A 15182-nucleotide genomic window follows, 5' to 3' on the forward strand; every position below is an offset into this window, starting at 1 on the left:
AGATGTTCTCGCACTCCCTCTAGTTCCTAGAGAAAAATGCTACTGAACACTTCCTCTGAGGACCTATCTGTTATTTAAATCTGCTCACTGAGGATCTGTTCCCAGGCTTCTGTACCTACGGTATGATTTCTGTGTCAGTTGTGATACCCATTTATGACCCTTGCTTGTTTCTTCAGGTTATCCACCTGCCATGACCTTTTGTCTGTTTCTTGATGATCCTTGTTATCCATCTGCCCTGTTTTTTTGCCTGTTTAACTACAATCCTGTCTGCTGGATTTATAGTATGCTTTGTTTCTGCCTCCTATCAGCTATTGCCATACCGAGTGCTACAAAGGGCTGCAACCTGGGAGTCACATGTAGCAAAACCCATCATCCCTCGCTAAGTGCTCAAGTGAAGACCTAGCAGTTCCTTAGACCCTGCACCTCGGCCATTTTTATACCACTCTCACACTGAGGCAGTTTTCAGGCAGTTTAGAAATGGCATCTGTAAATCGCCTGAAAACTGCCTCTCATTCTCTGCAATAGGTGATTTCACACCCAGGAGGTGCGCTTGTAGGATGTTCAGAAAAGTCCTGCAAGCAGCATCTTTGGGGCGGGTTGGGAGCGCTGTGTACAGTAATAAGGGGTAATGACTAAGCGCGCACGTGAAGTGTGCAAAAAGCGTCTACCCAGTATTCTGATACCTGTAGTTTTTGGGATGTCCATATAAAAAAGATTTTTTTTTTACAGTGGTGTGCGGCCATTTCTTATTTCAGCGCTGTATACAGCACTCCCAAAATGCCCCTGCCCATTGCATTGAATGGGCAGCGCTTCGGAAGCACCACAACACGGAAGTTTTTAACCTCTTCTTTGGGGTTAAATGCGCCCCACTAGCGGGCGAAAATCAGCGCTTAAACAGCGGTAAAGCGCAGCTAAAACAAGCGACACTTTAACGCGAACGCAGTGTGAAAAGGGTCTTAGGGCCAACATTCACCTTATTGCACAGAGAGGCCACTCACGAAAGACTTTTTTTTTTTTTCAGAAGCCACGTCTTTATGCATGGACTGCGTGATATGACAGGTTTCCTTCTGGTGACAGCAGTGATTCTTGAAATTTAAAAATGTAAATTACTTTTGCATAAAGTAGAGTTGGAGGCAAAACATTTTTTTCATTTTGGATGGAGTAAAGGGTTGGTTATAACCCCTGTCAGTTTTTTGCGATCTGTGTCCCATTGGAGAGACTTTCCTTCATGTCCTGTCCCAAAGACACTCTAGGAAGTGAGCGATAAAAGTGAGAAAAATGCCTGGTAGTCACAAGGGTCCCCCAAAAAAGATTTCTCTATTCCTGTATGGTAAACACTCAAAATCTTAGATTTTCTTTCCTTTCAGTGATAATAGGGACAAATAGAGGGTCCTCTAATGGGGACACAGACAGCAATAAAAACCAGATGTTCTAATTTCTGCCCACCCTTTCTAAAACAAAATAAAATCATATATACTTTTTTGCAGTAGTCTGAAAATATTACCTTAATTTATCTTGATTTTCTCCTGAAAGCAGTGGCCTTCCTTTTATGTGAGGGTGCCTCATAGCTTTAGATCTGCTGTGTGAGAACGCCTCATAGTGGGTATAGCATAATACCCCTATCTCCATCCAAGTTCAATATCCCTAATAAAAACACAAAAACAAAGCTGCAAGGACTGTTTTCTGACTTAAGAGTGCTGTGAAAAATGTTGCGTGCCTGGCTGTGCAAGGTGGGGGATCCCTTATTCACCAGTGGCTCCTGCGAGGGTAGGGCTACATATGTGAGCCTACCCCTGTACTGGCCGATCATCTGGGGGCATTCCCCAATCTTGTAGCAGCTTGTATACAGGCTCATTGTATATTTGCAGTTGTGGGGTGTGGGAAATGCCCTGTCATCGATGATTTGCCCATACAGGTGATCACTTCTTGGTGGGTTTGCACACATTCAATCGGATCCTGGTACTAGCCTTTCTATGCTCATTACTAGTCAGTACTGAAGAAAATATCAGCTGCAGGGGGACCACAGGCAATAATGGTGAACAGTTGTTTGCCCTTTTCCTGTCAGTTTGGGTATAGCTTCAAGATTTCAGTTAATCTTTAACATGTTAAAGCTCATAGGAGATTTTTGCTATTGGATTTTGACATACATTAAATCCCTTATAAAATCTATTTTAGCCATCATACCATTTAAACCTAGGATTGTTTATTTGCATATTTTTTAATGGTTGCTTTTATGATTGTGCAGTAAAAAGGGACATTACCCCTGTTTTAGTTGCTTACAACCTTTACATGTAGTCAGACCAGATTTCTATCACTGCAGCCAGTAGGCACACAGCCTTTAGCACTCAAAGCAACACCCCACTCTGCCAAGATCACCTCTTTTACATAGAACATGTTTTACTGGTCCTAACTTGCTTTAGGATATTGTGACGAAGTGTAAATAGGCTTATATGAGAGGACTGTATTTTTTATTGATGATGTAAAAAAATACTTGGCCTATAAATATAGTGGGAAATGTCACCTCTGTCATTGATTCTTTTCGCCAAAAGGCAGAAACACAGTGCATAGGATGGTCCCAGATAAAACAACTTGGTTTTACCTGCACTTTCCAATGTGCTCTGTTTCTGCTCTTTATTGTTGCATGTATATATGGCCTTTGGAAAAACCTACAGCTTGCAAGGATATTCAGAGCTGCTTTACACTAGAGAAACGTATGGTTTGGTATGGTATGAAATTGAATATTTGATCACAGGCCTACGGTGCCTAATAGTACATCAGTCACTGCATGTAGTTAGCATGTGAACTGCAAATGTTCCTAGAAATTGTGGTAAAAGGTCTGTCAATTACTTTTTAAATCTGTTTTTTTTTTTTTTTTTTTAAACCCAGCTTTAATGTTGACCTGTGCATTGCCTTTGCTTCCTTAAAGCTCCATACAGCTGCCAGGAGCAAAAAGAAAAACCCAGTGTAAAGTACATGTACAATTTGTTTTTTTAACGAATTTCAATAAATTTGTTAATTCAGAAATATTCAAATTAACGAAAACCCATTTAACACATTTTTCCGAATATATTCAGAAATTTAGATATTCGGAAATTCGAAATCAAAAAATCCAAAAACCCAAAAATTTGAAATAATAACTAATAATAACGTCACTATTACTAACTATTAAATTATAGGTATTGAAATTTCCTTTCAAATTTGGCTGTTAGTGAACATAACGAATACTAATTTATCCAACATTACGAATTATCCAAAATAACCAATGCCATATCTAAACGAATAGAATGTAACAAATTAATAATAATGAATACAAATAATAATAAAAACTGTTTATTATTTATTTGTTCTGTTCCATTGATTTAGATGGCATTCGTTATTTGGGATAATTCGAAACTTCTGATAAATTCGTATTCATTACATTCACTAGCAGCCAAATTTTAAAGGAAATTCCAATACCTATAATGTAATAGTTATTATTAGTTATTCTTTATAATTTTTGGATTTTCTTTCTTAATGTCAAATTTACGAATTTACAAATTGCGATCATAATGAATGACCCAAAAACAGAAAACGAATGAAATGAAAACATTTTTCGGCAGTGCACATGTCTAGTGTAAAGTTGGCCATACTCATAAAGATTTCCATAGATGTCCCTCTCCATGCTTAACAGTGTGCATGGATGAATCTCCTTTTGCAAGTTTATTGTATCTGATTGATTGGCTGCAGTTACTGTTTTGGCAGACATTTTTTCACGCAAATACTTTGATTGCTCAGCCGAAGTTTGCCAAGCCAGATGGTGTCAGCAGGACCATGCACGGCTCAAAATTCACTCAATTCATAGCTTAACTTACAAGTTGCTAGAGTCATAGCTTAATTAGGGCTATGGCTTGATTTGTCACTTGGATAGAGCCGCATGCTCCACCATACTCAGAAGTACTAGGTATTCTTTGACTCCTAGTGCTCAACAAAATTGCCAACAAAAGAAAGGGAAGTATACAGTATGTTAATGGGAATGGAGAAAGCTTAGGTTATACAAAGAAGTATCATAATGGAGACCTTTTCTTGTCCTAGTCTTGCTATGGTGATAAACGGTTTAAAGGGGTATTTAATTGTGGATTTTGTCTTTAGGCTTGGAAAACTTGAAATGTCAGTTAAACCAGTTTCATACATTAACTTATATACCTTGTAAAATGACCGATACTTTATGATTCACTGGATGAAAACGCCATGAACTGAAAAAAATGACTGATCTTTATTTCATATCCAGCTTTGTATATAGTTAATATTTGCCAAATTCTTGCTTGTTTGCTAACATGACACTCACATGGCAATTTAAGAACAAATGTGAACAGGAAATGTAACTTTGGGAAATTCCCAACTAACAATAGTAAAACTAATTATGGGATCAATTTCAATGTAATTAATTTTCTACACCGCTGCTGCTTATGTCACTCCTATCATTATATAGCAGGAATGTGTTTCAATATCTTTTTAGAATAGAAATAGAGCTTCAACCAGAGTTCAAAAATGTAAGAATCTATGCCATGGGCAGTACAGTGACTAAGTGGTTAGTACTTCTGCTTAGGAGCACTAGGGTCCTTAGTTCAATTCCCAACCCCAGCACTACCTGCCTGGAGTTTGCATGTTCTTTCTGTACCTGCATGGGTTTCCTCCCATACTCTAAAGCAGGGGTAGGCAACCTCGGCCCCCCAGTTGTTTTGAAACTACAAGTCCCATGAGAAATTGCAAGATCCTAACAATCTCAGGCATGACTCCTAGAGGCAGAGGCATGATGGGATTTGTGGTTTCACCACAGCTGGAGGGCCAAGGTTGCCTACCCCTGCTCTAAAGACATGCTGGTAGGATCCTTGGCTCCTGTCTAAATTGACCCTAGTATGTCTGAATTTGAATTAGGGACCTTAGATTGTAAGCTCCTTAAGGGCAGGGACCGATGTGAATGTGTAATATATGTGAAGCGATGTGCAATTTGACAGCACTATATACTTAAGTACCTGAAATAGATAAAAAATTAAAATACAAAAATTCTATTTTGTTAATGAAGAAGTTTGCTCACTTACTTTTTGGAGTGACCATATAGGCAATGAGGGAACACAGCAATAAAAACCTGGCAGTGGTTCTAAACCATCCCCTTTCCAGAGTTTTGGTTAGAGTTTAACTTTGAAGGCTTTAGTCTATCATCCTGATGAAGTCAGCATGTCTAAATGTTGATTAGAGGTCATTTTGAATTACAATGAACTATATATTTATTCGAGTATTAGTGAGTGAATTTGTGAATTTATAATGTGTTCATCATTTAAAGTTACTCGAATTTTAAGCCAAAAGAACAATGTAAGAGACCATTCTGGGAAAAAATGTCACTATAATTTTTCCTGTTTCTGCTTTAAAGCACCCACAATAGCCAAAGTCTTTTTTTTCTAAGTAATTTCTTCAGCAGCCTAAAATGTGAATTTTTTAATAATTAAAATTTTGCCCGCGATCTTTATCCATGATCTATCTATCTAGCTATACAGTATATCTATATCTATATCTATATCTATATCTATATCTATATATATATATATATATATATATATATATATATATATATATATATATATATATATATATATATATATATATATATATATATATATATATTATAGATATATATCACCAGAGAAACTTGGTAAGCTTGGATATTTGATCACAGGTCTATGGTGCCTAATAGTACATCAGGCACTGCATGTAGTTAGCATGTGAACTGCTAATGCTGTCCTAGAAATTTTTGCAAACATGTTAAAGACTGAAAGGTCTGTCGATGACATATAAAGCCTGTTTTTTTTTTTGTTTTTATAAAGTCCAGCTTTAATCTTGACTTGTACATTGCCCTTGCTTCCTTGAGCCTCCTATCAGCTGCCAGGAGCAAAAGGTAAAACCCAGTGTAAAGCTGGCCCTACTCATAAAGATTTCCATAGATGGCCCTCCCCATGTTTAACAGTGTGCATGGATGAATCTCCTGTTGCAACCTAATTGTATCTGATTGGCTGCAGTTACTCTGATTTGGCAGACATTTTTCCACCCAAATCCTTTGATTTCTCAACCGCAGATTGCCAAGCTAGATGGTGCCAGCAGCACCACCACACTCAAAATTCAGTCAATTCACAGCATAAGTTAAGTCACTGTGTGTGTGTGTGTGTGTGTGTGTCATATACATACATACATACATACATACACTTGTATCCAAACTGCTTCAAGAAAAAAATGTCCACTCTGTGTCACCTGTGATGCCATAGCTGACCTTCATTTGAAATAGCCAGTTGCCTGAAGGAAAAGCCGTTCTTCTCAATTGCACTCTAAATCATTGACCTAAAACAAGTGCACAGCACAAGGACAAAGCTTGTTCTAGTGGACAGCCTCCAAAAAGAACTTAAGCCCTTCGTTTAACAGGATAGCTGGGTAACTAGCATTTTCAGAAAGATAAATCTGCAATGGCAGTCCTCGGGTTTTTTTTCAGCATAGGTTTTTAAAAATAGTATAAATAGTATAAAAATAAGTATTTTTTTAGTTGGTTTTAGAGGAAAACGTTCATACTGTTCTGTTTAGTCTCAAATGTATTTTATTTACCTGTGTATATTGTAAAAAAAGATCTATTGTCTTAAACCCAAATCTTTTCTATATTATTTAGGGATGATAGAAGCTTTGTTGATAAGTATTGGAAGGATGTACGTGTTGGAGACTTTGTCAAGCTGTTTTGTAATGAGATCATCCCAGCGGACATACTGCTTCTCTATTCCTCTGATCAGAATGGGATCTGCCACATCGAAACTGCTAACCTGGATGGAGAGACAAATCTAAAGCAACGACAAGTAGTCAGAGGCTTTTCAAATCAAGTAAGTAAAGCTATGTGCAGATAGCACTTTTCATACCTGTTGCTCAGATCTATGAACAACTTGGAAGCAATACCCAACAACCATATTACATTTTCAATAATGTACTTCATTATAATTTTTGCATGTGCTTTTTTGCATTTGACAGAATAATTGTATTATGTGTAAAGACAGAGTTCTTTGTGTCAAAGGTACTTGTTTGATGTTCCCGATTATTCTTCAGATGTACTAAAAGAGAATAAAACAGGGAGCTTATCAGTTATTGCAGAGAGTTCTGACGTCTATTGTAACACCAAAGTTAACGTACATGTTACTAACCTGTCTTTGTTGTTTTATTGTTATAAACGTTAAGTTCAAAGAACACCACCAGGCAGCAATGCAAATTTGGAAACGTCATTACATGATGAAAGTCCACTTAACGTACATGTTAATAAACATTTTACATAATCCCTTGCAACTATATCCAGCAGGCATTCTGATTTTGCTTTTAGTTGGAAATACATTGTCTAATCACATGGTTGTTCATGAGTGAGGCTATGGTGGATTTGAAGAGTGTGGTGCTGGAATTAGGGAACACTGGCTTTCATTTTCTTTGGCTTTGATTTAAAGTAATTCCAGTGATACCAATAAGAGCTCATTCAGACAAGCCCAGTTGGCTTTGTTGAGAATTTTTGCCTATTGCAATCCCAACAAACAGAAAAGAAAATTTGCCTTATATCCTACTCTTTTTCAGCGCACATCAATGCAGCACGTTGGTGCGAACTGAAAGAGTAGTGTAGGTGGCATTTTTATGCAGCTCATTGGGATATGCTTCAATGCATCACATCATAGAGTTAGGACATTGTCAAGTTCAATGAGGTTTGAAAAAAGTAAACACTGTGGTACACCAGCACATATGCGCAATGCACAGCAGTGGGTGTGTGTTATGAGCACATGCGCACTTATATGCATGGTTACTAGCTGGGTACTAGTTAGGTGTGATAATTTAAAGATTTATTTATATAAACATTAATAATTACCTTTTAATTTGGTGTCCTTTGGCATGTGAACTATACCATTGAATTTTTTATTTATTTTTGGTAAATATTCACTTCAGTTGTACAGTCACGTGAAGAGCAACTTTCTGTATATCTATTTCATCTTCACATGACTGGACAATTGAAGAAAATATTTACACAACTTTGTGAAGATTCTTAGCTCCTTTAGTAAATCGGCCTGATTGTGTGTAAGGGTCAGGATTCTTGGGAGATATAGTGCTGGTGGAGGTTCCTATGTTAATAAGAACTGAGCTCCCAGAAGGTGCCTCTGCAAGAATTTTACAAGCCAAGTGAGTAAAAGAAAGTAATAGAAGCTGTTTCTCAATACAGGAACAAAGTAAATGAAATAATTCTGAAACATCCTCTAGAGGAAAAGTGGGCGGTTTGGGGTTCATGGGTAATCACCCTTTTAAGACCAAAAAGAAACCTGTATCTGTGCAGATGTTACACAAGGTTCCTTGACTGCACAGTCGACAAAAAGTATCTAAAGAAAATGAAAGCTGGACCTGCTATAACTTGAAAATGTTTTCATTGTGAATACACTTCATTTGAATTTCTTATCCTTTGTATGTTAATTTTGTGGTCTCCCTTTATAAGTTTTAGTAAAGTACTAGGTTAATCAAATAAGCACTTTGTGTATAAGGAATTTTAAGGTAACTTCTCCCTTTTGTTGTATGGATAGCACCAAGGTGACTCTGATATTAATTTTTCTTTTGACATTTTGTAAAATTTCTTCTGAGCTGTGAATTTAAAATAGGGTCTAATTCAATCTACTCTTTTGATACTGTTTAACGTTGGAAGAGCGCTATTATGTGCCAGATAAATGCCATCTTCAACACACTAGAGACAGATGTCATTTGCGTTCGAGAAAAAAAAATGCAAAAATAAAACTTTGTAGGCGTTGAACTTTGCATTGAAAAGTTGTCATCGTTACCATTGTGGGATAATTGCTTTTCAAAATGAAAGTCACAGATAGAATTAATACACCGACCGGGTTGAAGGAATGTTGCTTTCTGACAGCAGGTTAACAAATAAGTGCTTCTACGTTCTACCTTTTTCACATTCTTTTAACACATATTTCTTCATTGTTACTTTTAAAGCACATAATCATCTTGAAAGGTTAAGGGAAAAAATCCAGCTTTTTTAACTTCTGCCTTGCACCTTAAATAACAGCATTTGCTGAAATACCTCATGACCGACGTGTTCACCTGCAGACTGCTCCATTGTTTAGTGACACTTATCCTGTGGGTTACATAGTTACTTAGTAGGTGAGGTCGAAAAAAGACATGTCCATCAAGTCCAACCTATGTGTGCGATTATATGTCAGTATTACATTGTATATCCCTGTATGTTGCGGTTGTTCAGGTACTTATCTAATAGTTTCTTGAAACTATTGATGCCCCCGCTGAAACCACCAACTGTGGAAGGGAACTCCACATCCTTGCCACTCTTACAGTAAAGAACCCTCTACGTAGTTTAAGGTTAAACCTCTTTTCTTCTAATTTTAATGAGTGGCCACGAGTCTTGTTAAACTCCCTTCCGCAAAAAAGTTTTATCCCTATTGTGGGGTCACCAGTACGATATTTGTATATAGAAATCATCCCCTCTCAAACGTCTCTTCTCCAGAGATAATAAGTTCAGTGCTCGCAACCTTTCCTCATAATTAATATCCTCCAGGCCCTTTAGCTTTGTTGCCCTTCTTTGCACTCGCTCCATTTCCAGTACATCCTTCCTGAGGACTGGTGCCCAGAACTGGACAGCATACTCTAGGTGCGGCCGGACCAGAGTCTTGTAGAGCGGGAGAATTATCGTTTTATCTTTGGAATTAATCTCCTTTTTAATGCGTGCCAATATTCTGTTTGCTTTGTTTGCAGCAGCTTGGCATTGCATGCCATTGCTGAGCCTATCATCTACTAGGACCCCCAGGTCCTTTTCCATCCTAGATTCCCCCAGAGGTTCTCCCCCAGTGTATAGATTGCATTCATATTTTTGCCACCCAAATGCGTTATTTTACATTTTTCTACATTGAACCTCATTTGCCATGTAGTTGCCCACCCCATTAACTTGTTCAGATCTTTTTGCAAGGTTTCCACATCCTGCAGAGAAGTTATTGCCCTGCTTAGCTTAGTATCCTCTGCAAATACAGAAATTGAACTGTTTACCCCATCCTCCAGGTCGTTTATGAACAAATTAAATAGGATGGGACCCCACTACCCACCCCTGACCATTCCGTGTACTCCCCATTTATCACCACCCTCTGAACTCACACTTGTAGCCAATTTTCAGTCCATGTACTCACCCTATGGTTCATGCCAATGGACCTTATTTTGTACAGTAAACGTTTATGGGGACCTGTGTCAAATACTTTTGCAAAACCCACATACACCACATCTACGGGCCTTCCTTTAGCTAGATGGCAACTCGCCTCCTCATAGAAGGTTAATAGGTTGATTTGCAAGAACGATTCTTCATGAATCCATGCTGATTACTGCTAATGATACCGTTCTCATTACTAAAATCTTGTATATAGTCCCTTATCATCCTCTCCAAGAGTTTACATACTATTGATGTTAGGCTGACTGGTCTGTAATTCCCAGGGATGTATTTTGTGCCCTTTTTACATATTGGTGCTACTTTGGCTTTTTTCCAATCAGCTGGTACCATTCCAGTCAATAGACTGTCAGTAAAAATTAGGAACAATGGTCTGGCAATTACTTGACTGAGTTCCCTAAGTAGCCTCGGGTGCAAGCCATCTGGTCACGGTGATTTATTAATGTTAAGTTTCCCAAGTCTAATTTGAATTCTGTCTGTTAACCATGGAGGTGTTTCCTGTGATGTGTCATGAGGATAAACACTGCAGTTTTGGTTACTGAAGCCCCTCAGTTCCCTCGTGAAGACTGGGGAGAAAAATAAATGTAATACCTTCACCATCCTTTGTAACCAGATGTCCTTCCTCATATGGGGCCAATATGGTTTGTCCTCCCTTTTTTACTGTTTACATAAAGAATTTCTTGGGATTTTTTTGCTCTCCTCAGCTATGTGTCTTTCATGTTCTATCTTAGCTGTCCTTATTGCACCCTTACATTTCTTGTTGCATTCTTTTTAAAGTCTGAATGCTGATGATGATCCCTCAACCTTGTATTTTTTGAAGGCCTTCTCCTTTGCTTTTATATGCATTTTTACATTGGAGTTAAGCCATCCAAGACTTTTGTTCACTCTTTTCGATTTATTACCCAATGGGATGCATTGGCTAATACCCTTATTTAATATACTCTTAAAGCAAACCCATCTCTCCTCTGTATTCTTTGTTCCTAAGATTGTATCCCAATTTATGCCTTCTAGCAAGGTTTGTAGTTTAGGGAAGTTGACTTTTGAAATTCAGTGTCTTTGTATTCCCCTTATGTTTCCTATTTGTGTGATTTATACTGAAGCCAATTTACCTGTGATCGCTGTTACCTAAATTGCCCTGTATTTCCACATCCGTGATCAGGTCTGTATTGTTGGTAATAAAATTGTCCTGCAAGACATTTAGGAACTGGCGAGCCTTGGATGAATGCGTGGTTCCCTCCACCCAGTCTATGTCTGGAAAATTAAAATCTCCCATTATGATAACACTTCCCATCCTTGCTGCTAATCCAATTTGTGATAGATCTGTCTCCCCTTCCTCCCTCAGGTTAGGGGGCCTATAGCATACTCCCAGTATTATTTTCCCCTTAGCGTCATCCCTTTGGAGCTCTACCCATAAGGATTCCACCTCCTCCCTAGCTCCCTTAGTGATGTCATCTATCACATTCACTTGTACATTAATCTTGATATATAGGCATACCCCTCCCCCTTTTTTACCCTCTCTATCCTTGCGCTAAAGGGTATACCCTTGAATGGTTGCCAGCCAATCATGAGAGCTGTTGAATCAGGTCTCTCAAAGTCCCACAAAATCCAAATCCTCCTCGTACAACAGTATCTCTAGTTCACCCATCTTGTCCGCCAGGCTCCTAGCATTGGTAAACATGCCACGTAGTTTAGACCGGTCGCATATTATCCTCTTATTGGGTGTTCCAAGATTGCAACTAGACTTGCTACTATACTTACCTTGGGTTTATGTGCTTTGGTCAACCTACCACTAATGCCCCCAATACTACCCTCTAGAATATGTTCCGCTCTGATTATCTCTACCTCTGGATCCTCGCCCTCGTCGCCTTGTTTAAAAACTCCTCTAACTTTTTGGCCATCTTCATTCCCAGCTGATCTGCACCCTCCTCATTTAGGTGCAGCCCATCCCTTCTATAGTACTGGTTATCAACTGACAAAACGGCCCAGTCCTCCAGGAACCCAAACCCCTCCTTACTACACCAGCTCTTCAGCCACTTGTTTACTTCCCTAATCTCCCTCTGCCTTTCTGTTAGCAGTATAGTCAGTGTTTATCTGGCGCTCCAGATGGAGTAATCCTTAGGGGTATAGTCTGTGGCTGTATTAGCTGGATGGTGGTGTATCCATAGAAAGGGGTATTAAGGGTTAAAAAGGAAGGCAGCCATCCTTCAGAGTGTGTCCAGAACTCTGCAAGATGTATATAAGGAAAAAACAGGGAGGGGGAGGCGGATAAGATTAAAATTAATAGATAGCTCAGAGCTGACTGCTCCTAATAGAAGGAGCAGTCAGCTCCGAGTGCGTAGCCTTTCACCACTGCAACCCTGGTTGACAAGATTCCAGCCATGTCTAAGTCGCCACTGGAGGAGATATGAAATGAGCTCTGAAGCTAGAAGAAGAAAGCAAGTACTGAAGTGTGCCCAGCTGTGTCCCCCCACAATGTGCCCAACAGTCTGTCCCATGTAATGTCCCCTACCCCATGTAATGTCCCCTGCCCCATGTCCCATGTAATGTCCCCTGTCATGTGGCCTGTCCCATGTAATGTTCCCTGTCCCATGTAATGTGCTCTGCCCCATGTAATGTCCCCTGTCATGTGCTCTGCCCCAAGTAATGTGCTCTGCCCCATGTAATGTCCCCTGTCATGTGCTCTGCCCCATGTAATGTGCTCTACCCCATGTAATGTGCCCTGTCACGTGCAATGTGCTCTTCCCCATGTAATGTCCCCTGTTATGTGCCCTGTCCCATGTAATGTGCCCTGCCCCAAGTAATGTCCCCTGTCATGTGCTCTGCCCCATGTAATCAACCCTGCTATGTCCCCTGTCCCATGTAATGTGCTCTGCCCCATGTAATGTGCCCTGTCCCATGTAATGTCCAGTGTCATGTCCCCTGTCTCATGTAATGTCCCCTGTCATGTGCTCTGTCCCATGTAATGTCCCCTGTCCCATGTAATGTCCACTATCATGTCCCTGTCCCATGTAATGTCCCCTGTCATGTCCCCTGTCCCATGTAATGTCCCCTGTCATGTGCTCTGCCTCATGTAATGTGCTCTGTCCCATGTAATGTCCCCTGTCCCATGTAATGTCCTCTGTCATGTCCCCTGTCCCATGTAATGTCCCCTGTCCCATGTAATAGCCCCTGTCAGGTGCTCTGCCCCATGTAATGTCCACTGCCATGTCCCCTGTCCCATTTAATATCCCCTGTCCCATGTAATGTCCCCTGTTATGTGCCCTGTCCCATGTAATGTCCCCTGTCATGTGCCCTGTCCCATGTAATGTCCCCTGTCATGTGCCCTGTCCCATGTAATGTCCCTTGTCATGTGCCCTGTCCCATGTAATGTCCCCTGTCATGTGCTCTGCCACATGTAATGTGTTCTGCCCCATGTAATGTCCCCTGTCCCATGTAATGTCCCCTGTCCCATGTAATGTCCTCTGTCCCATGTAATGTCCTCTGTCATGTGCCCTGTTCCATGTAATGTGCTCTGCCCCATGTAATGTGCCCTGTCCCCTGTCATGTCCCCTGCCCCATGTAACGTCCCCTGTCCCATGTAATTTGCTCTGCCCCATGTAATGTGTCCTGCCCCATGTAATGTCTCTTGTCATGTCCCCTGTCCCATGTAATGTCCCATGTCATGTGCTCTGCCCCATGTAATGACCCCTGAATGGATCAGCTCTGCAGGAAAAGAAAGCACAAGTTTCACATTAAATAGGTACGTTTTAATATTTATTCTTTTATTTAATGCTATTTCTACAAATAATTTTTGTTATCAACAGCTCGCTGATCATACCAATGTTCCGTGAGCTGTAGATGTGAAAATTATTTCAGGGGTTCCTTGAGATCTCAAACTTTTTGTCAGGGGTTCCTCCAAGGTAATAAGGTTGAGAAACACTGAGCTAGAGAGAAATACAATTCTTTGTTGATTTTGTTACAAGATATAGAAATTATTTAACAAGAGAGAAAAAAGTAAACATTCTTATACAATAAATACACAAAACTTTGAGTAAATTGATAGAGCTGAGTCTAGCTTACTGATCAGGACCCAGGTAGGGTCACGGGCGGCACCCAAAGAATTGGGTAATCCCCCCATGGCGGACACGGGAGACACTGTATAGGGTGCAGTTGCTGAAAAATATTGGCATGGAAGTTATAAGCCATAATAAGTGAATTGGTGACACATAAGTGCAGGGGAAAAAATGGGTGCCGAAGGGGGAAAGTGAAGTGGGAAAGGATGGGGGAAAAAAAGGGATGGGTGAACAAGGGATGAGAGAGGAAAAAGGGGAGGGGAAAAAAACACAAAAGAGGGGGGAAGCAGCGGGATGGGAAATGGATGAACAATTATGAAAAAAGGGTGTGAAAAGGGGAAGATAAAGAAGGGTGGGAGGGAAGGGAAGGTGGATGGGGGAAGAAAGGTTAGGATGGGTGGAATGTTGAAGGAGAGGAAAATGAGAAGGGAGGATAACAGATGGAGAGGGGGATAAAAAGGAGCAGTGAGCTGGGGAGTATAATGGAAATTAAAATAACTGAAAGGAAAAGGAGAGTGAAAGGGGAGGGAAAGAAAGAATACAGAAATGTGTGTAGAGAAAAAAGGTGGAAAAAAAGAGGGGGAGTGAAAGGCAGGGGAGAAAAGAAAAAAGAAAAGAAACCGAAAAAAGGGTCGTGAAAGAGGGGGGGGATAGGGGGGAAAAAAGGAAAGCGGGGAGGAGGGAAAGGGTGGGGGGGTTTGGAGAGGGAGGGAAAAAGAAGGGGGAAAAAAAGGAAAGAGGAAAGGGGAGGGGGAGAAGAAAACGGAGAAAATAAAAGTGAAAATATGGTGTGATGTGAAAAAACAAACCTGAAGTGTTAAGAAATTAATGAAAAGAGGGAATGGATTGAGACAAATGAAAGGAAGTGGGGAGAG

The 15182-nt window shown here is 40.0% G+C and overlaps 1 protein-coding gene across 3 annotated transcripts in view; it reads left to right on the plus strand.

Moving 5' to 3' along the window:
• Positions 1 to 15182, plus strand: part of ATP10B (ATPase phospholipid transporting 10B (putative)) — a 217918-nt gene that overhangs the window by 92882 nt on the left and 109854 nt on the right. For all 3 annotated transcript variants that reach the window (XM_073620843.1, XM_073620846.1, XM_073620845.1), the window contains one exon: positions 6686 to 6890. In XM_073620843.1, the coding sequence (XP_073476944.1) occupies positions 6686 to 6890 (205 nt within the window). The remainder of the gene's footprint in view (positions 1 to 6685; positions 6891 to 15182) is intronic.

This window comes from Aquarana catesbeiana, linkage group LG03 (assembly GCF_042186555.1).
Source record: "Aquarana catesbeiana isolate 2022-GZ linkage group LG03, ASM4218655v1, whole genome shotgun sequence".
Lineage (NCBI taxonomy): Eukaryota > Metazoa > Chordata > Amphibia > Anura > Ranidae > Aquarana > Aquarana catesbeiana.